The sequence below is a fragment of the Choloepus didactylus genome, chromosome 6 (genome assembly GCF_015220235.1).
Source record: "Choloepus didactylus isolate mChoDid1 chromosome 6, mChoDid1.pri, whole genome shotgun sequence".
NCBI lineage: Eukaryota > Metazoa > Chordata > Mammalia > Pilosa > Megalonychidae > Choloepus > Choloepus didactylus.
In genome coordinates, this window is record NC_051312.1 from 134,857,879 (window position 1) to 134,879,327 (window position 21,449).

A 21,449-nucleotide genomic window follows, 5' to 3' on the forward strand; every position below is an offset into this window, starting at 1 on the left:
TCGAACGCCTGGTGGAGAATAGTGTGGAGAGAAGCAATGGTGCACGCAGTGGGACCGGTTAGGCTAGTGTAGAAATTCGGGCTGGACGTAGTTAAGGGACGAGGGTGGGGGTGGTGAAGATAAAGAAAGGGCGAATTTGAGAAACTCTGTATTTAGGAAGGTAGAATCCACAGGACTTGGCAATAGATTGGAAGCGACGAGTGAGGGAAGACAGGGATGGCTCCCAGGCTTCTAACTTGAACGGGTGGGTGGAGGACGTTTGTTCACTAAGCGTGGGAACCCAGGGGCAGAGGTTTGGGGAAAAGGGAAGATGCAACAAGAATACTAATATTCAAGAGACAAGGAAAGCAAGAGGGTGACGGACAAAGGCAGGACCCCCAGGATAGGCCGAGAGGGGCCGGCAGCGTTACGCGCCGAAACTCCCACGCCTTCTGCTTTTCGTAGCCCACGCGGCCAGGCAGCCCACGCAATGAACCACAACAGGAAGGACACAGCTTTCGGCGCCCAGCCTGAGCTCTGCGCATGCCCCTTGGGGGGGGGGGGGGGGCTATGCGCCGAGTCTGCGCAGTGGGGGAAACTCAGACCCGTGGCATCCCGCCTCCGCATCTCCTGGAGCTCCGCCGCGCCCTGGCGGCGCTAAGTTTTCACGCAACCCGCGTCTCGGCACTCCCGCCAGGGACGCCGCGCTCCACCCACCGTTCCCGCCCCTTCCGTGTTTTGGTCGCGCACGGGTTCCGTCAGACGCAGCGGCAATTGGCTGTTAGTCGGTTCGGGGAACGGCGATTGGCTGTGGTTAGTCGTCACTCAAACACCCTCTCCGATGCGGCTCGCTAGCCGGGGTTAGAGCAGCTGGGCTCCGGGGTAGGCTGATCAGCGGTGGGATCAGTGCCGTGGAGTTGCCGAAGGCTAGGCTCTTCCGGAGTGTGCGAGGCTTCCACTTGCAGCTCGGCCACGCCAGTCTGCCTTGGCGCCTGCAGTGTCCCCGGTCCCTTGCCCTCGACTCGAACCTCCCGGCTCTCTCCTCCGCGTCTGGGGGCTTCGCCACGCCTTAGGGGGAAGGATTCCGGAAGCCTGCGGGGCTGCAAGTGAGCTCTTGTACCCGCCCGGACGGTCTCCTTCCTTCTCTCTGAGTTCTGCCTGTCCTTCAGGGCTTGGCCCGGGCTCCATCGCTTAGGGACGTCTTCTCTGCTTCGCCTGCCCACCGGGATTCCTCTCTGTGTGATCTTCCTCATCGGACGCTTTGCTTTGATCGTGGTCTTCACCCTCCAGTCTTGTATCTTCGGCCGAATTGTGAGTCCTTAGGAGGTTCAGGACCTGGGCCCTCCTTTTCTTGAATGCCATTCAGAGTTTATTGGGTGCCATGCGTTATAATGTATACTCTCTTAGGTATTTGAGGATTGCTTTTTACTATGACTCCTGAAGAAAAGAAGTGTTAGGAATCCCTTGGGATGCCCATTTGTTGACCATTTTGCAGACTTTGTACTTAGATCATCTCCCTCTCGGAAACAAGGATACTAAGAGCTAACACTTGTTGAATTCTAGTGGTGTATTATGGCAAAGCATTTCAGCATCCATTATTCACTTAATCCTTAAATCAGTTCAAGGAGATAGGTATAATTATTCCCGTGCTACCGGGGGGAAACTGAGGCTTACGTAATTTGCCAAAGTTCACACACTTAGTAAATGTATAAGTTTTCTAACTGGGTCTGTTGATTATTTTTTCCATTTCTTTTTAAAATTTGTTTTTTCTTGTTTATTTTTTCCCGTTTTTTAAAATGTATTTTAATTTTATTTTATTTACTTATTTTTTAAAACCAGGTCTATTGAAACCAGCATCTGTGGCTGTGATGTTGGTGTCCCGCTCTACGTTTAAGGAAACTAGTTTAGAGAAGCTAGGTGATTTGCCCAAAATAAAGTATCAATTTGTAGGTTAACTTAAACATTTAAAGACTTCATTGTAGGTGTGTGCTGGCCCTGTGGATAGCAATGAACAATGCACGGACCAGACTTTCTAGGAGCTCACAGCTTAATTGGAGGAAGTTGACAAATACTTATTAAAACATGTTCTGGTTGTTGTGTGTACAGATATGATGGCTTTGGGAAGGAGGGAGTCAAGCAAGGAGAGGTAAGACGGGCAGGCGTGGGGGTGAAGGGAGCCCTTCTGCCTGGATTTGAATTCTGTTTCCATCACTTCCTAGTTTTATGGTCTTGAGTAAATTTCTTAACCTATCAGAGAGTTTTGCCTAAATTTCAGGTCATTCTGCATCTCTGGTTAACCTGTCTCCTGGGTCTGACGCACCAGTCTAGCAACAGGTATGGTTTAGAGTGTTTGTGCTCAGCACTACCCTCAGCACACTATAGGATGTGATACGGTTTCTGCTCAGAAGGATAGAATGCACAAAACAACATTAGTGACCATGGACAGTTTAATATTAGGAGTGCGATTTTATGGTGTCATTTGTCCGAGCCATAGACCCAAGAGGCAAGAGTAAGCCCTGAGGGATGGGGTAGTTTGGGAAGGCTTTCTGTCACGTGATAATTTCCTGACATTTATTGAGCATCCAGGGTGCACAAAGCTCTGTGCTGACACAGGGAATGAGAAGTGAATGAACAATGGTCCCTGCCCTGAGAAGCTCCAGTCTAAGGGAGACAGGCATTCCATTCCATTGTAACCGGGGCTGTGATTGAGGGTCTATATATCTGCTGCAGAGGCAGGAGGGGAGATATTCCACTTGTACCTCAATGATCTGGGAAAGGGAGTGCCAAGAAGGGAACATTTGGGCTTTCAGGTGATTGGAAGTTGATTTGGCAAACAGTTTTAGGAGAATGTCGTGTTCAGGGACAAGGATGGTTGAATTGGAGAGGAGGAGGGAATGAATGTCTTCATCCCTTTCTCATTTTCAGAAGACGGTTTTGCCAGATAGAGAATTCTTGGTGGGCAATTTTTTGCTTTCAGCCCTTTAAATTTGTCTTCCCATTGCCTTCTTGCCCCCATAGTTTCCAGTGAGAAATCCATACTTAATCTTATTGAGGCTCTCTTGTATGTGACACATTGCTTCTCTCTTGAGACTTTCAGAATTCTCTCTTTATCTTTGGCCTTTGACAGTTTGATTATAACATGGCGCAGTGTGGGTATATTTGGATTTCTCACGTTTGGAGTTTGTTGAGCATCTTTGGTGTATATATTCATGTCTTTTGTTAAATTTTTGAAGTTTACAGACATTATTTCTTTGAATATTATCTCTGCTCCTTTCTTCTCTTTCTGGGACTCCCACAATACATATATTGGTATGCTTGATGGTATCCCACAAGTTCCTCAGGCTCTGTTCACTTGTCTTCTTCTTTCTGCTCTTCAGACTAGATGATTTCAATTGTCTTATCTTCAGGTTCTCTGATTCTTTCTTCTGCCATCTCCAATCTGCTAGGGAATTTTTAATTTCTGTTACTGTGATCTTCAGCTCTGTTTGGTTCCTTTTCGTAATTTCCATCCCTATATTGGTATTCTCTTTGTGTTCATCTCTTGTTTTCCTGATTCCATGTAGTTTGTTGTCCATGTTTTCCTTTAGTTCATTGAGCCTATTTACAGCCATTTTTAAAACGTCCCAAGTCTGATCCTCCTCAGTGATGGTTTCTAATCTTTAATCTTCTCCTTTGTCTGGACCCTCACTTCCTGTTTTTTGTATATTTTGTAATCTTTTGTTGAAATCTGGATGTTTTGATATTTTAATGTGTTTTTGCTGGAGTTTAGGGTCCTCCCTGGTCCTTTCTACCCATATGTGTTGTCTGGGTAAGCTTATTTGGCCCTAGGAGTTCTCCTGTTTACCTGGATAGGAATGTACCCTTTCCAAATGTGTCCTTTTCCATAGAAAACAGTTTACTCACCATCCTGGGCACTGCACTATATGTCCTACAGCCACCAGTACCTTGCCCCAGCCAGCCACTTGACTTCTGTCCCACAGTATTGTGTAGGAGAGCTCTGTGAGCTGCCTTCTACAGGCAGGGCAGGTTCTGGGACACTGAGTCCCTTGGGCCACCACCAGACAGATTGGGCCAGACATACATGTTCCCAGTATGTGCAAAGGGTGGTTACTCTGCTCCCTCTGGAACTGGTACTAGAGACTCGCACTGGGAGCACAGGCCAGCTCCACAACAGTGAGGGGCTGGCCAGGATGCCAGGAGATCCTACTGCTTATAAGTGGCCCTTTTCTTGATTTGGTGCTTGCCCAGTTACTTTAATATCTTAACTGTTTTCTGAATGTTTGAGAAAGAGGTTTTTGCCAGTTCTTGCTGGTTGTTGAAAGCTTATGTTGGGGGGATAGAGCCCTGCCTAAAGCTTCCCACTCTACCATCTTGATCGGGGTGGGCCAGAAACTTTAATTTTTTACTCTACTTTCTTCAACAAAGTTTTTCTTTGATATTTATTGCATGCCTAAGCATGCCTAGCATATATAGACTCTGGAGGTACAGTATAAACTAGACAGTACAGCCTCTGCAGTCATGGAGCTTATGTTCAAATGGAACCTACATTTTAGTTCATTGGGTGCTAGAGAGTAGGGTGGGGTAGAAAACTGGACAGGTAAGGCAAGGACAGATTGTATGGCATTTTGAAAGTCTGGCAGAGTAGTTATGACATGACACAATAAGAAATAAGGAGCTTCTGGGCTAAGGCTGTGTAGAGTAGAAAAAGTATGAACTTCTGAGTCAGTGTGACCTGATCCCAGCACACTGGTTGTGTGGCCTTAGGTGAGTCGGTTAACCTTGCCCAGCCTCAGTCCTCATCTATAAGTGAAGCTGAAAATAGTGCATCCCTTGTAGGGTGGTATTGGCAATTAAAGGGCATAATGTAAGTAAAATGCCTAGTATGTTGCTTGGCAAATACTAAGTGCGAAGTTAAAAGCATGAGGTGGTACTACCCAATTTTGCAGATAAAGAAGTTCAGGAGTAGAAGGATTACATGACTTGGCCAAGGTCACACAGCTAGTAGGTGGTAGACAGTGGAGCCTGGATGTGGACTCTGGTCCCTCTCCGAAGCCATCTCTTTGAACCTCAGCACTGTACTGCCTCCCATTGGAACGATTTCTTCTTGACAGGGGGCTCTGAACTTTATGAGAGCAGGTCTTTTGAAACGCTTAGCTCAGTGCCTGGCACATGCTCAGTGCTGTTAACTTCAATTCTCCTTTCCCAGGAACATCAGATGGCTTCCAGGGGGGCTGAGGAATCATCACTCTACCCTTACTGAAAAAGCACAGAGATTCTCATGGGTCTTGGACAAAATGCCTGCTGGTTCCATTGTCTTCCTCAGCTGTCTGCCCCCATTGGCGCTTGGGTGGAATCCTTGCAGCTGTGAATTTCTTCCTCTTCCTCTAGGGTGAAGGCCATGCCACCCCCAGGGAAAGTTCCCCGAAAGGAGAACCTGGGGCTGCAGTGTGAGTGGGGTTCCTGCTCCTTCGTGTGCTCGGCCATGGAGGAGTTCTGTGAGCATGTCACGCAGCACCTGCAGCAGCATCTGCACAGCTCGGAGGAGGAGGAGGAGGAGGAGGAAGATCCCCTGGGTGAGGGAGCAGGGCACAGGAGGGGGACAGAACTCAAGGGAGGTGGGTTATCCTCCTTTTCCTTTCCCCAGAGGAAGAAGGCAGCCTGGGAGAATGGCAGTTTATTTTCCTAATTGTAGTGGGATTTTTTGTTTAAAAAACTCCTTTCTACAATGTGAACTCATTGTAGAAAGGAGTCAACAAGGATATAAGGAATGAATCTGCCATTCTACCATTAAGAGGCGATTGCTGACAATATTTTAGTGAACGTTCTTTTTGACCTCTCTCTGCATGTATATGCATAAAAATAGATAAATATGACTCTTATTTTTTTAAATTCAGTTTTATTGAGATATATTCATGTATCTTACAATCATCCGTGGGGTACAATCAGCTGTTCACAGTACCATCACATAATTATGCGTTCATCACGCCATTCTATTTTTTCCTTACGTCAGAAAGAATCAATAAGAATAAAAAATAAAAGTAAAAAAGAACACCCAAATTATCCCCCCATCCCACCCTATTTTCCATTTAGTTTTTGTCCCCATTCTTCTACTCATCCATCCATACAGTAGGTAAAGGGAGTGTGATCCACAAGGTTTTCACAATCACACTGTCACCCTCTGTAAGCTACATTGTTACACAATTGTCTTCAGGAGTCCAGACTACTGGGTTGGAGTTGGGTAGTTTCAGGTATTTACTTCTAGCTATTCCAGTACATTAAAACCTAAGAAGTGTTATCTGTATAGTGCATAAGAATATCCACCAGAGTGACCTCTTGACTCCATTTGAAATCTCTCAGCCACTGAAACTTTATTTTGTTTCATTTCACATCCCCCTTTTGGTCAAGAAGATATTCTCAATCCCACGATGCTGGGTCCAGATTCATCCCTGGGAGTCAATATGACTCTATTTTTTAAAAAAGGATTATATTAGGCCCCCTGTTGGCAAACTGCCTTTTTCACTGTGGTGGTGTTTCTCAGTTGTTGTTTTTTTTCCTGCAACTCCCAGTTAGAAATAGATTTTACATCACAACCTCATATACAAAAGTTAAAGAAAAAAATACTTGAAGCTTGACTTATACTTACTGCATGCTCTCTAAAATGTTCTGTTCCTATTCTTTCATTTAAAAAAACAGTGATTTGCAGTCCATTAAAAAGATTCCTTACCCACTAATGGGTTGCAATCCAGTTTGAAAACTCTGCTCTACAGAAAGTATAGAAGCAGCTCTTCTTCATCTACCCTAAATTCTGCTCTAAATCTAGTGACTATAAACTATAACTAATAGTTTAAAAACTCAAATAATATTGATACAAAAGAAAAATTAGGGGATGATTGTATTTTTTTAAGTATTTACTCTTCAAAAAGAGTAAATTCCTATAAAGCATCTTTAGAGAGGATTTCTAGAGAGATGGGAAATGGATTGGGACAGTTAATGGGGGCCTTTCTGGGGAAGGTAGATCTTGAGCAGAATATGTGACAAAAAGGAGGACTTTGTGGTTCCATAGCAAGGAGTAGGAAATGTCCCTGGTTGGGAGGTAGCACTTTCCTCAGGGGACAGCAGAAACTCTGAGCCAGATGTAATATGTTTCAGCCACCCCTGCCATCTCTAAATTTCTGCCACGGGGCCTTCGCACACACCATTACCTCTGCTTAGACCACACCTTCACTTACTTTACAACTACTCATCCTTCAGACCTCAACTCAGGGACTCCTTCCAAGACCTCCCTGTCTCCATTAGTTTATGTCTTGTTTAATACTTTTATAGCGCCATGTACCCCCCCCCATAGCATTTATCACTGATTAAGGTTTTACATTTATAAATGCAATTATTTGATAAATGTTCTTTTCTCCCGATTGAAAGCTATGTGAGAGTAAAGACTGGGACTCTTTGTGCTCACTTTTATATCCCCAATGCCTGGCACATGTTGGTGCTCATTAAATACTAGTATTTGCTGAATGAGGTTCTGGTAATTTGCTAGAGTCATACTTCTTCACTTCCAGCTAAATGCCACAGGTAGAAGGAAAGCTGAGCCTCAGAAAGTAACAGGCTCTTCCTTCTAAACCCCTTTCTGCAGAAGAATTCTCCTGCTTGTGGCAAGAATGTGGCTTTTGTTCTCCAGACAATTCTGCTGACCTCATCCGCCACGTCTACTTCCACTGCTACCACACCAAGCTGAAACAGTGGGGGCTGCAGGCCTTGCAAAGTCGGGCAGACCTCAGCCCCTGCATCTTGGACTTCCAGAGCCGGAATGTCATCCCTGACATCCCTGACCACTTCCTGTGTCTGTGGGAGCACTGCGAGGTCAGCGGGCAGTGCCATTACTAGGGGTGAAAGTGGGGATCCTAACTCAAAATGTGTTGACCCTTTCAGGGTGCCCTATTTGCCCAAGAGTACCAGCAGGAGAGGCTAGTACCTCTCCTCCATTTCTGAGAAGCCCCTTTGGATACATAGGGGTAAGAGTCTCTCCACCTACTCCGAGCCCTTACCCCAAGTTGCCCTGGCACAGAGCTCCTTCGACAATCCTGAGTGGTTCTACCGGCACGTGGAAGCGCACAGCCTGTGCTGTGAATACCAGGCAGTTGGCAAAGTGGTGCAGTGTGGCTGGAAAGGTAGGGCCACTCCTTAATTTCTGCCCTCTGGAAGAAACCCTGGGGTTGCTAAGGGGCTAGGGCAGCCAGGGAGGGGACTAGTCCTGAGGGGCAAGGTTGGGGACTCACTGGAGAGACTTGGGGGTACCAGAGCTGATGCTGGGGGCAATTTGTGGCTGGACCTTGCCAGGCCTTCCTTCCCAGGCTGTACCTGCACCTTCAAGGACCGCTGTAAGCTTCGAGAGCACCTCCGCAGCCATACCCAGGAGAAAGTGGTGGCTTGTCCCACCTGCGGGGGCATGTTCGCCAACAACACCAAGTTCTTAGATCACATCCGTCGCCAGACCTCACTGGATCGTAAGCAGTCAGAGAAGAAGGGGGGTGGGTGCAGGCTTTCCTGCTTGGTGTGGGGTATGTCCCCAGCGGAGGTGGCCACTGAAGGAATCTGTACTTGGCTACTGTCCCTTTATGGCTCAGTCATCTCCCACAGTCTGTTTGCAGATTCAGAGTTATTGAATTTTTTTTTTAATGAGCAAAGGGCTTTAATAGATATTTTTTCAGAAAAGCACATGAAAAGATGCTCAACATCATTAGCCAATAGGGAAATGCAAACTAAAACCACAATGATACACTACTTCACACCCACAAGGATGACTGTTTTTTTAATAATTCAGTTTTATTGAGATATATTCACATACCAGTCATACAGAGCATAAAATCAGTTGTTCACAGTACCACCCAATAGTTGTGTGTCCATCACCAAAATCAATTTTTGAGCATTTTCATTACCACACACACAAAAGTAATAAGGATAAAAATTAAAGTGAAAAAGAACAATTAAGGTAAAAGATCACTTGGGTGCTTTTTTTCCCCCCCTTTTTCCTACTCATCCATCCGTACACTGGACAAAGGGGAGTGTGGTCCATATGGCTTTCCCAATCCCATTGTCACCCCTCATAAGCTACATTTATATAATTGTCTTCGAGATTCATGGGTTCTGGGTTGTAGTTTGATAGTTTCAGGTATCTACCACCAGCTACCCCAATTCTTTAGAACCTAAAAAGGGTTGTCTAAATTGTGCGTAAGAGTGCCCACCAGAGTGACCTCTCAGCTCCTTTTGGAATCTCTCTGCCACTGAAGCTTATTTCATTTCCTTTCACATCCCCCTTTTGGTCAAGAAGATGTTCTCCGTCCCACGATGCCAGGTCTGCATTCCTCCCCGGAAGTCATATTCTGCGTTGCCAGGGGTACTTTTTTTTAATGGAAAATAAGTGTTGGTGAGGATGTGGAGAAATTGGAACTCTAGTGCACTGTGGGTGTGAATGTAATATTGAATGTTTTTATTCAGTATCTACTGTGTGCCACATTAGTTATTTCAGTTAATCCTCCCAACAGTCCCATGAGGTAGTTTTTTCTTGTTCCCATTTTTGTGGAAACAGGCCCAGAGAAGATAAATCACTTACTTGCTGTCACACAGCTGTTAAGTGGTGAAGCTGAGATTCTAACTCAGGTTCTCCACTCCAAGTCCCATGCTCTTTCCCTGGAACTATGTCCATGATAGCTCTCTAAGCATCCCTTTTCTGCTTGGATTGTTCCCTTCTGCCTGGGATGGTCCCCTTTCCCTGGCTCGCCCTTCTCTCTTGCCTCCTCGCCATCCCCACAGCTCTCCTTTCTTCTGCCCATCCCACACCAGAACAACGCTTTCAGTGCTCTCACTGTTCCAAGAGGTTTGCCACTGAGCGACTGTTGCGGGACCACATGCGGAATCACGGTGAGTATCCTGCATCCCCAAGCTCCCTGCTGGCCTCCCCTGGTTCCAGCGGCCCTCCAACCTCAACCTCTCTCTGCTCCTCTCAGTGAATCACTATAAGTGCCCTCTGTGCGACATGACCTGCCCTGTGCCTTCCTCTCTTCGCAACCACATGCGCTTTCGTCACAGTGAGGACCGGCCCTTTAAATGTGACTATTGTGACTACAGGTAAGGGGAACTAGGGCCAGAAAACAAGTTGTTCACAGTCCAGGGTCTCCCATGCTCTCCAGCCCCTCCTGATCTTTCCTGGCAGCTGCAAAAACCTGATCGACCTCCGGAAGCACCTAGATACCCACAGCAAGGAGCCAGCCTACAGGTGTGAGTTTGAGAACTGCAGCTTCAGTGCCCGCTCCCTCTGCTCAGTCAAGTCCCATCACCGCAAAGTACATGAAGTGAGTGGGCCTGGGGGTGGGGAGGGCTGTCTGAAGTGTGGGGGAGCCCAGGGTGAAGAGCTGGCCCCACTTCTCTCTCCCCTCCCCATCAGGGAGACGCAGAGCCAAGATACAAATGTCATGTATGTGACAAATGCTTCACACGGGGCAACAACCTCACCGTGCACCTTCGCAAGAAGCACCAATTCAAGTGGCCCTCAGGGCACCCCCGTTTTCGGTATGTTTCTCAGCCCTCCGCCTGTGCCCCCTCACACACACACATTCACTACTGTATCTTTGCAGCAGGTTAAAAACCTTGAATTTGATGGTATTTTCACATCCACCATCTCCATTCAGGCTCACAGAACCCTAAGGATAGTGGTGGGCAAAGATGATTTTTCTGATTTCTGTACCCAAGACACTGAAAATAAATGGTAGCAAAACTCCTGGAGGCAGAACTAGAACTAGAACCTAAGGGTCCTGAATTTTTAGCTCCATGGCCTTTTCATAAATTCTTTTTTGACATGCCCATCCTCCAATACACAAGATCAATCTCTTTCTCTCTCATACTTTGGGATGGATTTCTGCATAAAATTTTCCATTTTGAGTAATGATCCTTTCCTCTTGCCTTTTCTTCTATATATTCAATAAAGACCTCTTTTGTCTTTAAACTTTTATCATTTAGGATCACTGGACCCCTTCCACCCCCATATTTGTCCCTTAACTTGCTGATTTCTGGGCCATTTCTCCATTTCCTGCCCATGTTTGCCTCCCATTATGCTCCTGCTTCCCCAGGTACAAAGAGCATGAAGATGGCTACATGCGGCTACAGCTGGTTCGCTATGAGAGTGTAGAGCTGACACAGCAACTCCTGCAGCAGCTACAGGGGGGACCAGGCCTGGAGGCATCCCTGCACGAGAGCAGCCTGCAGGGCATCATTCTAGAAACAGTGCCAGGGGAGCCTGATGAAATGGCTGAAGAAGAACAAGAGGGCGGTGGGGGTGGTGAGGGGACATCCCCCTCAGCCCCTCAGGATACCCCCAGCCCTGTTGTCCACCTGATGAATCAGACCAGTGCCCAAGGCGAACGAGAGGTTGTCTATTATGTGCTGTCTGAAGCCCCAGGAGAGCCCCCCCCTGCCCCTGAGCCACCTTCAGGGGGCATCATGGAAAAGCTCCCGGGGACAGCAGAGGAGCCTCAGACCCAGATGGTGTGAAGTCTGTAGAGCTGGACCATTCCTACCCCAGGCCCTGGGGTGTGAGCCAGGCTGGTGGCAGTGCCCCTAGCGGGCAGCCCTTGTCAGTGCATACCTTTGGGAGGCAGAGGGCTGCTGAGAGCAGTGTGGTTCCATCTGGACAGTGTGGCTTCCATAACTCTGTGACTAAGGACTTCCTTTTTCTGCCAGACCACATTTTGTGGGGATTTTGAGGAGTTTGGATTATTTGAGGGAGGTGGGGACCTCCCTGAGGTGTGTGTTTTGGGTTGGTGGATATTATCAAGCTTTACCATAAACCCCCTAGACATGGTGGACAGTGATTAAATCCTTAGCCCCCATTACTTCCCAGTTTTAGGGGTCATTACGCCCATGGGTGGCCTGTGACTGTCCCTACAAGGGTTCTTCCTCACAACCAGTGAAGACGTGGAGAGCCAGGCAGTCGTTTCCCTCTTAAGGATCCCTCCCACAGCCTCAAGAACTTTTCATGATTATCCTCAGGGATGGGATTGGAGGCACAATATGTGTGTAAGAATTGTGGTTTTTTATAATAAACACTTGGGCTGTTACTCATTTTTTCTTACATTTGGTGGTGGTTAATTGGGTAGTGAGGAGTTGCAGCCACTCAAAAGAAGCTGAATAATTAGGCTGCTTCTTTTGGTGGCTAGGTGTTCTGGTTTTCTTTTGAACCTGTCCTCTTGTTGCCTGCCCCAGACTGGCAAAGATCCTAAGAATGGAAACAGGGTCTGTCCAGCAAATTCTTAGCACTCTGTATCCATTCTTAGGGTCTCTGCCAGTTTGGGTTGGGAGTGTGGGTGTCAAGGAAATCCCCTCAGAGATCTTAGTTGGACTGGAAGCTGCCAAGAAAGGATTTCTGGACCTTTTTAAAATGACTTCTTAAGTCTCATTACGAGAAAACTGTGTGTTCATTGCAGAAAGAGTTAGGAAAGAAAAAATTATGAATTCTGTCACATTTATGAGTACCTGCTATAGTCCAGGCACTGTGATAGGTGCTAAGAACACAGAAATGAATAAAGCCAGCGACCTGCCCTGGAGGGAAAGACCTCAATAAGCATATGGTTAGAAGCCAGGTAGAGTATGTTTAGGAGCCTCAAAAAAGGAGTAGACATGTAGGACCTTGTATTAGGTGGCCACTTCCTAGACTTTACACCCAAAGCACAAACAACGAAAAAATAGATAAATGGGAACTCCTCAAGCTTAGAAGTTTCTGTATCTCAAAGGAATTTCTCAAAAAGGTAGAGGCAGCCAACTCAATGGGAAAAAATTTTTGGAAACCATGTATCTGACAAAAGACTGATATCTTGCATATATAAAGAAATCCTACAACTCAATGACAATAGTACAGACAGGCCAATTATAAAATGGGCAAAAGATATGAAAAGACAGTTCTCTGAAGAGGGAATACCAATGGCCAAGAAACACATGAAAAAATGTTCAGCTTCACTAGCTGTTAGAGAGATGCAAATTAAGACCACAATGAGATACCATCTCACACCAGTTAGAATGGCTGCCATTAAACAAACAGGAAACTATAAATGCTGGAGGGGATGTGGAGAAATTGGAACTCTTATTCATTGTAGGTGGGACTGCATAATGGTTCAGCCACTCTGGAAGTCAGTCTGGCAGTTCCTTAGAAAACTAGATACCCTTCGATCCAGCGATTGCACTTCTCTGTATATACCCGGAAGATCGGAAAGTAGTGACACGAACAGATACCTGCATGCCAATGTTCATGGCAGCATTATTCACAATTGCCAAGAGATGGAAACAACCCAAATGTCCTTCAACAGATGAGTAGGTAAAGAAAATGTATATACACATGATGGAATACTACACGGCAGTAAGAAGGAACGATGTTGTGAAACATATGACAACATGGATGAACCTTGAAGACATTATGCTGAGCGAAATAAGCCAGGCACAAAAAGAGAAATATTATATGCTACCACTAATGTGAACTTTGAAAAATGTAAAACAAATGGTTTGTAATGTAGAATGTAAGGGAACTAGCGATAGAGAGCAATTAAGGAAGGGGGAACAATAATCCAGGAAGAACAGATAAGCTATCATGGGTAAATTTTTTTTTTTTATTAAATTCAGTTTTATTGAAATACATTCACACACCATGCAATCATCCATGGTATACAATCCACTGTCCACAGTATGATAACATAGTTATGCGTTCATCACCACAATCTATCTCTGAACATTTTCCTTACATCAGAAAGAACCAGAACAAGAATAAAAAATAAAAGTGAAAAAAAACACCCAAATCATCCCCCCATCCCACCCCATTTGTCCTTTAGTTTTTATCCCCATTCCTCCACTCATCCATACACTAGATAAAGGGGGTGTGATCCACAAGGTCTTCACAATCACACTGTCACCCCTTGTAATCTACATTATTATATAATTGTCTTCAGGAGTCCAGACTGCTGGGTTGGAGTTTGGTAGTTTCAGGTATTTACTTCTAGCTATTCCAATACATTAAAGCCTAAGAGGTGTTATCTATATAGTGCATAAGAATGTCCACCAGAGTGACCTCTCGACTCCATTTGGAATCTCGGGGCCACTGAAACTATTTCGTCTCATTTTGCATCCCCCTTTTGGTCAAGAAGATACTCTCAGTCCCACGATGCCGGGTCCACATTCATCCCCGGGAGTCATACTCTGCGTTGCCAGGGAGATTTACACCCCTGGGAGTCGGGTCCCATGTAGGGGGGAGGGCAGCGAGTTCACCTGTCAAGATGGCTCAGTTAGAGAGAGAGAGGGCCACATCTGAGCAACAAAGAGATACTCAGGGGAAGACTCTTAGGCACCATTACATACAACTTTAGACTCTCCTTTGTGGTAATGAGCTTCATAAGGGCAAGTCCCATGCTCGAGGGCTCAGCACATCAAACCGCCAGTCCCAATGTTTGTGACAGCATACGCTAGGGGATCAGCATCTCAAAGTTTAGAGATAGGCCTTACAATTCAGGGATAGAGTTAACTGCTGCAAGAGCTTACAATATAGGGACTATTACAATTATTGTGTCCACATTAGGCTATGTTCTAAGATTCAATTCTGAGTTTACACATTGTAGTTAGTCCATATTGGTGAGGCATCATCCTTCTCACCATGTTTTCTCCAACACTTTTACTCCTATATATATATTTTCCTACAATTTTATAGAGTTATATTCACATACCATACATTTATTCACAGTGTACAATCAGTTGTTCATGGTATCATCATGAAGTTGTACATTTATCACCACCATCAGCATTTGAACATACTGATTACTACAAGAAAAATTGTTTTTTTTTTTTTTTTTTTTTTTAGCAATAAGAAAAAATGATAAAAAGAAAAATAACATGTCATACAATACAATATACTACTAAGGACAGCAAATAACACCACTACCAAGAATCCCATATTACTCCCCTATATCCTATCATGGGTAAATTTAATGTTCTGGGAATGCTCAGGAATGACTATGGTCTGTTAATTTCTGATGGGTATAGTAGGACCAAGTTTACAGAAATGTTGCTATATTAGGTTACTTTCTTGGGGTAGAGTAAGAAAACGTTGGAAGTAAAGTAGGTTAGTTGTCTTTTTCTTACTCCCTTGTTATGGTCTCTTTGAAATGTTCTTTTATTGTATGTTTTTTTAATTTTTCATACAGTTGATTTAGGAAAAAAAAAAGTTAAAAAATATGCAGAGCCCCCTTGAGGAGCTGGGGGAGAATGCAGGGGTATTGGCCTGCCCTACCTCAATGGTTGCTAACATGCCCACAGACATAGGGGATTGGTGGTTTGATGGATTGAGCCCTCTACCACGGAATTTGCCCTTGGGGAGACGGTTGCTGTAAAGGAGAGGCTAGGCATCCCTATGGTTGTGCCTAAGAGCCTCCTCCCGAATGCCTCTTTGTTGCTCAGATGTGGCCCTCTCTCTCTAGCTAAGCCAACTTGAAAGGTGAAATCACTGCCCTGCCCGCTACATGGGATCAGACACCCAGGGGAGTGAATCTCCCTGGCAACGTGGAATATGACTCCCGGAGAGGAATGTAGACCCGGCATCGTGGGACGGAGAACATCTTGACCAAAAGGGGGATGTGAAAGGAAATGAAATAAGCTTCAGTGGCAGAGAGATTCCAAAAGGAGCCGAGAGGTCACTCTGGTGGGCACTCTTACGCACACTTTAGACAACCCTTTTTATGTTCTAATGTATTGGAATAGCTAGCAGTAAATACCTGAAACTATCAAACTACAACCCAGAACCCATGAATCTTGAAGACAATTGTATAAAAATGTGGCTTATGAGGGGGGACAGTGGGATTGGGGGGGCCATAGGGATCACACTCCCATTTGTCTAGTTTGTGGATGGATGAGTGGAAAGGTGGGGGAAGGAAACAAACAAACAAACAAACAGACAAGGGTGCCCAGTGTTCTTTTTTACTTTATTTGCTCCTTTTCACTTTAAATATTATTCTGGTTATTTTTGTGTGTGTGGTAATGAGCGTGTCGGGGATTGATTTTGGTAATGAATGTACAACTACGTAATGGTACTGTGAACAATCAAATGTATGATTTGTTCTGTATGACTGCGTGGTATGTGAATATATCTTAGTAAAATGAATTAAAAAAAAAAAAAAAAGGAGTAGACAGTTTCCTGGGAAATAGTGTCCCAGGGAAGTCTTCGTTAAGGAAGTGACTAGAACTGACATTTGAACGGAGGATGTGTTTACCCTGTCTACAAAGGAGTGGGCGAGTTATTGCAGGCACAGGAAACTGGGTCTGTGAACGAACCTAGGAGGCGTGGTGCTTTGGGGTCTTCAGCACAGAGGGCAGCAGGCTGTGGAGAGAGATGAGACTGGAAATGAAGGCAGCACCACAGAACTGGACCATGCAAAGGTCTAATTTATGAATTAGGATGGTGATTCTGCGCATGATGGGGAATGTAAATTGGGAGAGTGAGACTGCAAGCAGAAACAAGTGGGGAGGCTGCTACAGGAATTTGGGCAAGAGATAATGAAGGGAGGTTGGCCCTGGGCAGACTCTCATGGAGAGGGCTTGGGCGGCCCTGTGGTCCCCTGCAGACCAGAATGGTTTCATCTGTATCTGTCCTGCTTATTTAAATAACAAGAAGACCAACGCGGAGGGGAGGCAGATCCCCATAGAAAAGACTGTTGAAAATCCTACAGCTACAGAGATTCAAGATGTATGTTTGGCAGTTGGACTGAATGCATTTCTTGAGAAAAATAAAATGTATTCTAGAGAACGGCATCGGGATGTTCAGTACAGGGGTGGGGTCTGAGTCCAGCTCAAACAGGAAGACAGCAGCCTCTGTCTCATACAGTTCCCATCACGAAAGTCAGTAATGTGTGCAGCAGAAATGATACCTAAACTAAAAACAAGGACACAAAAAACAGGAGGTGGTGACCAAAGTCTTCAGCAAGGAGAGGGGAAGAAGTGCTTGGTATGAGAAGCAAATATGTGGTACTCATATAGGAGACCTGAATGGAGGCTACCAATTTGTATCTGAAGCTTTTTGTTTGCATCATTTAACTGGACTGTGAACATTTGTGCCTCCCAGCTTCAGCATCAGAGTTGACAATGAAATAAAGAAATGTGCATCAGAATTTTGCATCTAGCAAAAAAAAGAAAATTTTTTTTTGCCTTCCAATGCAGAATTTTTGTGAAAGCAAGCATATTTTTAAAAGAACGATGGACTGTACCATAAGTTACTTGAAATCCTATATCTGTTTATCCTCTATGTAAACCTATGTTTTAGATAGAGAAGTTTAATAAGATTTGAACTATGTATTTTGTTCACCTTCTAAGTTAATGAAATAAAATTTGAAACTGAAAAAAAAAATTAAAGTAATGAAGGCTTGAAGGCCACGCTGATGTGGATGTCCACTTAGCCTTTACGAGACACCCCCTTTGAGAGATGGCAATGTGGAGAGAGAGGAAACATGAGCGGGACATTTTTCTCGGGTAGAGCTACTGCATTTCCGGGCTCCCTTCCCTGGGATCCTGCACAAATGTTGCCACCCATGCCCTGTTCCTCCTCCAAACAAGTGTGGCCCCATTCCCACACCCCCCACAGGCTTTCATATAGTTGAGGATACTTAGTGTGCCAGTTTGGATGTATTATGTCCCCCCAAACGCCATTATCTTTGATGCAGTTTTGTGGGGGCAGACATATTAGTGTTGATTAGGTTGGAATCTTTGAGTGTTTCCATGGAGATGTGACTCAATCGACTGGATGAGACCTTTGATTGGATAATTTCCATGGAGGTGTTACCCACCCATTCAGAGTGGGTCTTTATTAAATCACTGGAATCCTATAAAAAGAACTGACAGAGGAGCTCAGAGCAGCTGAAAGTGAAATTTTGGAGAGAAGCTGCAGCTGAGACAGATATTTTGGAGGTGGCCATTGAAAGCAGACTTTTCTAGTCCTGAATTTGCCTGGAAGAGAATACCCCCAGATGCCTAGAGAGAAATGTTCTGGGAGAAAGCCATTTTGAAGCAACCTGGGAGCAAAGGAAGAAGATATTAGCCACTTTCCTTCCCAGATGACAGAGGTGTTCCAGACCCATTGGCCATTCTTCTATGAAGGTATCCTATTGTTGATGGCTTACCTTGGACACTCTATGGCCTTAAGACTGTAACTGTAACCAAATAAACACCCTTTATAAAAGCCAGTCCATTTCTGGTGTTTTGCAAAACAGCAGCATTAGCAAACCAGAACACTGAGGCTTTCTCTTCTTTGGCCTAAGTACCCCAGTGTCTTCTATGCCTCTTTGTGACATGTAGTTTGGGATCCCCTCCCCACCCCTGCCATATTCCTCTAGGCCTGTTTTGGGGCTACCCCATATTCTGGGTTTATTGTGAAGCCGCTGCTCTCTAGAAACCCTAAGTCTTTTTACATGTTTTGCTGCTGCCCAAACCAGGCTTCTCCACTCTAGATGTAGGCAGTTGTCACCTTGCACCTAAAAGCAGGCTGTGCCGGTTTGGATCTATTGTTTCCAAGAAAAGCCATGTTCTTTAATGCAGTCTTGTGGGGGCAGACTTACTAGTCTTTTGATTAGGGTGGAACCTTTTGATTGAATGTTTCCGTGGAGATGTGACTCACCCAACTGTCAGTGAGACCTTTTGATTAGATCATTTCCATGGAGGTGTGAAGCCACCCATTCCAGGTGGGTCTTTTTTTTTTTAAATAAATTCAAACTTACAGGAACAGTTGCAAAAACAATACAAACCCCGTACACAGAACTCCATCATACCCTGACCCCGTCCCCCAATACCCCTATCCACTAACTTTAACATCCTGTCACACCACCGTTTCTTTATTTCCCTTCCTCCCTTCCTCCCTCCCTATCATCCATCATCTATTGCTCTGTCTTCTGAACATATGAGAGCTAGCTGCACACATCCTTGAACAAACAATATAATTCATATACATTTTCCATGAACAAGAACATTCTTTTATGCAATCCCATTAAGTGCAGCTAAGAAGTTCAAGAAATTCAACAATGATACAAAGCTGACATTCTATATTTCCTTTTTTTTTTTTCCTTATGTCCCAACTGTGTCCCTTTGAGCCTCCTCTCCTCCATCCTCAGATCCCATCCAGGATCAACCTTGGCATTTAATTGTCATTATCTTTTTAGACTGTCTTTTTTTTTTTTTTTTCCCAATTGTGGAACCATATACAGCCTAAATCTTCCCATTCCAACCCCTCCCTAGCATTCCATTAGTGGGATTAATCACATTTAGAATGTTGCAATGCTATCACCTTCCCACCATCCATTACTAGAAATTTCCCTTCACCCCAAACAGAAACCTTACCCTCATTTCTTAACTCCCCATTGCCCCTTCCCCCACTTCTCATAACCCATACTCTACTTTTCATCTCTATGGTCATATTCTCTGATAACTTTCTTTGTGTTTACTGTGGGGCTGAAATTTAACCTCTTAAATCTATAACAATCTTGTTTTTCTTTGATACCAACTTAACTTCAATAGGACAGGTAAACTATGTTCCTATACTCCTCCATTACCCCACCTTTATGTAGTTCTTGTCAAAAATTACATATTTTACATTGAGTCCAAAACCACTGATTTATCATTACAGTTTATGTATTTTAGATCCTGTAGGAAGTAAATAGTGGAGTTACAAATCAAAAATACAGTAGTATTGGTATTTATATTTACCATGTGATCTTTACTGGAAATCTTTATTTCTTCATGTGGTTTCAGTCAATTGTTTAGTGTCCCTTCCTTTCAGCCTGCTCAGTTCCCTTTAGCATTTCTTATAGGATTGATCTACTGGTGATGAAGTCCCTCAGCTTTTGATTATCTGGGAATGTTTTCATCTCCCCCTCATTTTTACCCTCCAGTTTGTGAATTTTGTAAGTCTCTGATGGTTATTGACTTCTATTTGTATTCCATTGTGGTCAGAGAATGTGCTTTGAATAAATTCAGTTTTTTTTTTTTTTTTAATTTATTGAGGCTTGTTTTATGTCCCAGCATATGGTCTATTCTGGAGAAAGATCCATGATCACTAGAGAAGAATGTGTGTCCTGGGGATTTTGGATGTAATGTTCCATACATGTCTGTTAAATTTCTCTATATATCTCTCTCCTTTCTTTGTTTCTCTGTTGGTAGGGCTCCCTTTAGTATCTGAAGTAGGGCAGGTCTTTTATTAGCAAAATCTCTCAGCATTTGTTTGCAAAAAAATTAAGCTCTCCCTAAAATTTGGAGAATTTTGTTGGATAAAGCATTCTTGGTTGGAAATTTTTCTCTCTCAGAATTTTAAATATGTCATGCCACTGCCTTCTCACCTCCATGGTGGCCACTGAGTAGTCACAACTTACTCTAATGTTGTTTCCTTTGTATATGGTAAATTGCTTTCCTCTTACTGCTTTCAGAACTTGCTCCTTCTCTTCAGTGTTTGACAGTCTGATCAGAATATGTCTTGGAGTGGGTTTATTTGGATTTATTCTATTTAGAGTTCTCTGGGTATTTATGCTTTGTGTATTTATCCTGTGTAGAAGGTTTGGGAAGTTTTCCCCAACAATTTCTTTGAATGCTCTTTCTAGACCTTTATCCTTCTCTTCCCTTTCTGGGACACCAATGAGTCTTAAATTTGGATGTTTTATTTTATCTATCATATCCCTGAGATCCATTTCTTTTTTTTCAAATTTTTTACCCGTTCATTCTTTTGTTCTTTAATTTTCTCCTCTGTGGTCCTCGAGGACACTGAGTCATTGTTCAGCTTCCTCTAATCTTGTATTATGAGTATCCAGAGTCTTTTTAATTTGGCCAGCAGTTTCTTTTATTTCCATAAGATCTTCTCTTTTTTTGTTTACTCTTGCAATTTCTTCTTTATGCTCTTCTAGGGTCTTCTTTATGTTCTTTATATCCTGTGCCATGCTCTCGTTGTTTGACTTTAGTTCTTTGATTAATTGTGCCAAGTATTATGTCTCTTCTGATCTTTTGATTTGGGTATTTGGGTTTGGGTTCTCCATATCGTGTGGTTTTATCATATGCTTTAAGATTTTCTGTTGTTTTTGGCCTCTTGGCATTTGCTTTAGTTGATAGGGTTCTTTCAGGATATAAAAAATACCAATCTCTAATTTGTCAGATCTACGGCTTGGTGGCATACACTTTCTCTAACTAACTGGCAGACGGCGTCCATGAGTCACCTCTTCTCCTCAAGTCAGTTCTCCTCAACTTTGTCTTTGTGGTGTGTGGGGATCTGATTCTTGTAGGGTTTGACTGGTGCACTAAGTTTGGGTGTGTTGTTGTTGCTGTCCGTCCTGAATGTGGGGTGTGTGTCTGGATGGTTAGAGAGGCAGGGCAGCTTTAATAATCAAACCTCCCAGGTGTTCCCGGAGATTTAAGGCTGTTGCAAG

The 21,449-nt window shown here is 44.2% G+C and overlaps 1 protein-coding gene across 4 annotated transcripts; it reads left to right on the forward strand.

Moving 5' to 3' along the window:
• Positions 1-799: 799 nt before the first annotated feature.
• LOC119538604 (histone H4 transcription factor) lies at positions 800-12,103 on the forward strand. Of its 4 annotated transcripts, none has more exons than XM_037841705.1 (10): positions 800-2,313; positions 5,368-5,552; positions 7,613-7,839; positions 8,045-8,147; positions 8,331-8,483; positions 9,820-9,897; positions 9,984-10,104; positions 10,190-10,328; positions 10,421-10,545; positions 11,103-12,103. In XM_037841705.1, the coding sequence occupies exons 2-10, from the start codon at positions 5,378-5,380 to the stop codon at positions 11,521-11,523; spliced, it is 1,542 nt and encodes a 513-aa protein (XP_037697633.1). In that variant the 5' UTR covers positions 800-2,313; positions 5,368-5,377; the 3' UTR covers positions 11,524-12,103. The 4 variants fall into 4 exon arrangements, with proteins under 4 accessions (XP_037697633.1, XP_037697631.1, XP_037697634.1 ...); XM_037841703.1 differs by having other exon boundaries at positions 800-1,290; XM_037841706.1 differs by having other exon boundaries at positions 800-1,085.
• Positions 12,104-21,449: the final 9,346 nt, after the last annotated feature.

Excerpts from the sequence above, each read along its gene's own strand:
- LOC119538604 (XM_037841705.1), top strand. The coding sequence starts at position 5,378 with ATGCCACCCCCAGGGAAAGTTCCCCGAAAGGAGAACCTGGGGCTGCAG. Across the intron at positions 8,148-8,330 it reads GGTGCAGTGTGGCTGGAAAG|GCTGTACCTGCACCTTCAAG; the intron begins GTAGGGCCACTC and ends CTTCCTTCCCAG. Across the intron at positions 9,898-9,983 it reads GGACCACATGCGGAATCACG|TGAATCACTATAAGTGCCCT; the intron begins GTGAGTATCCTG and ends TGCTCCTCTCAG.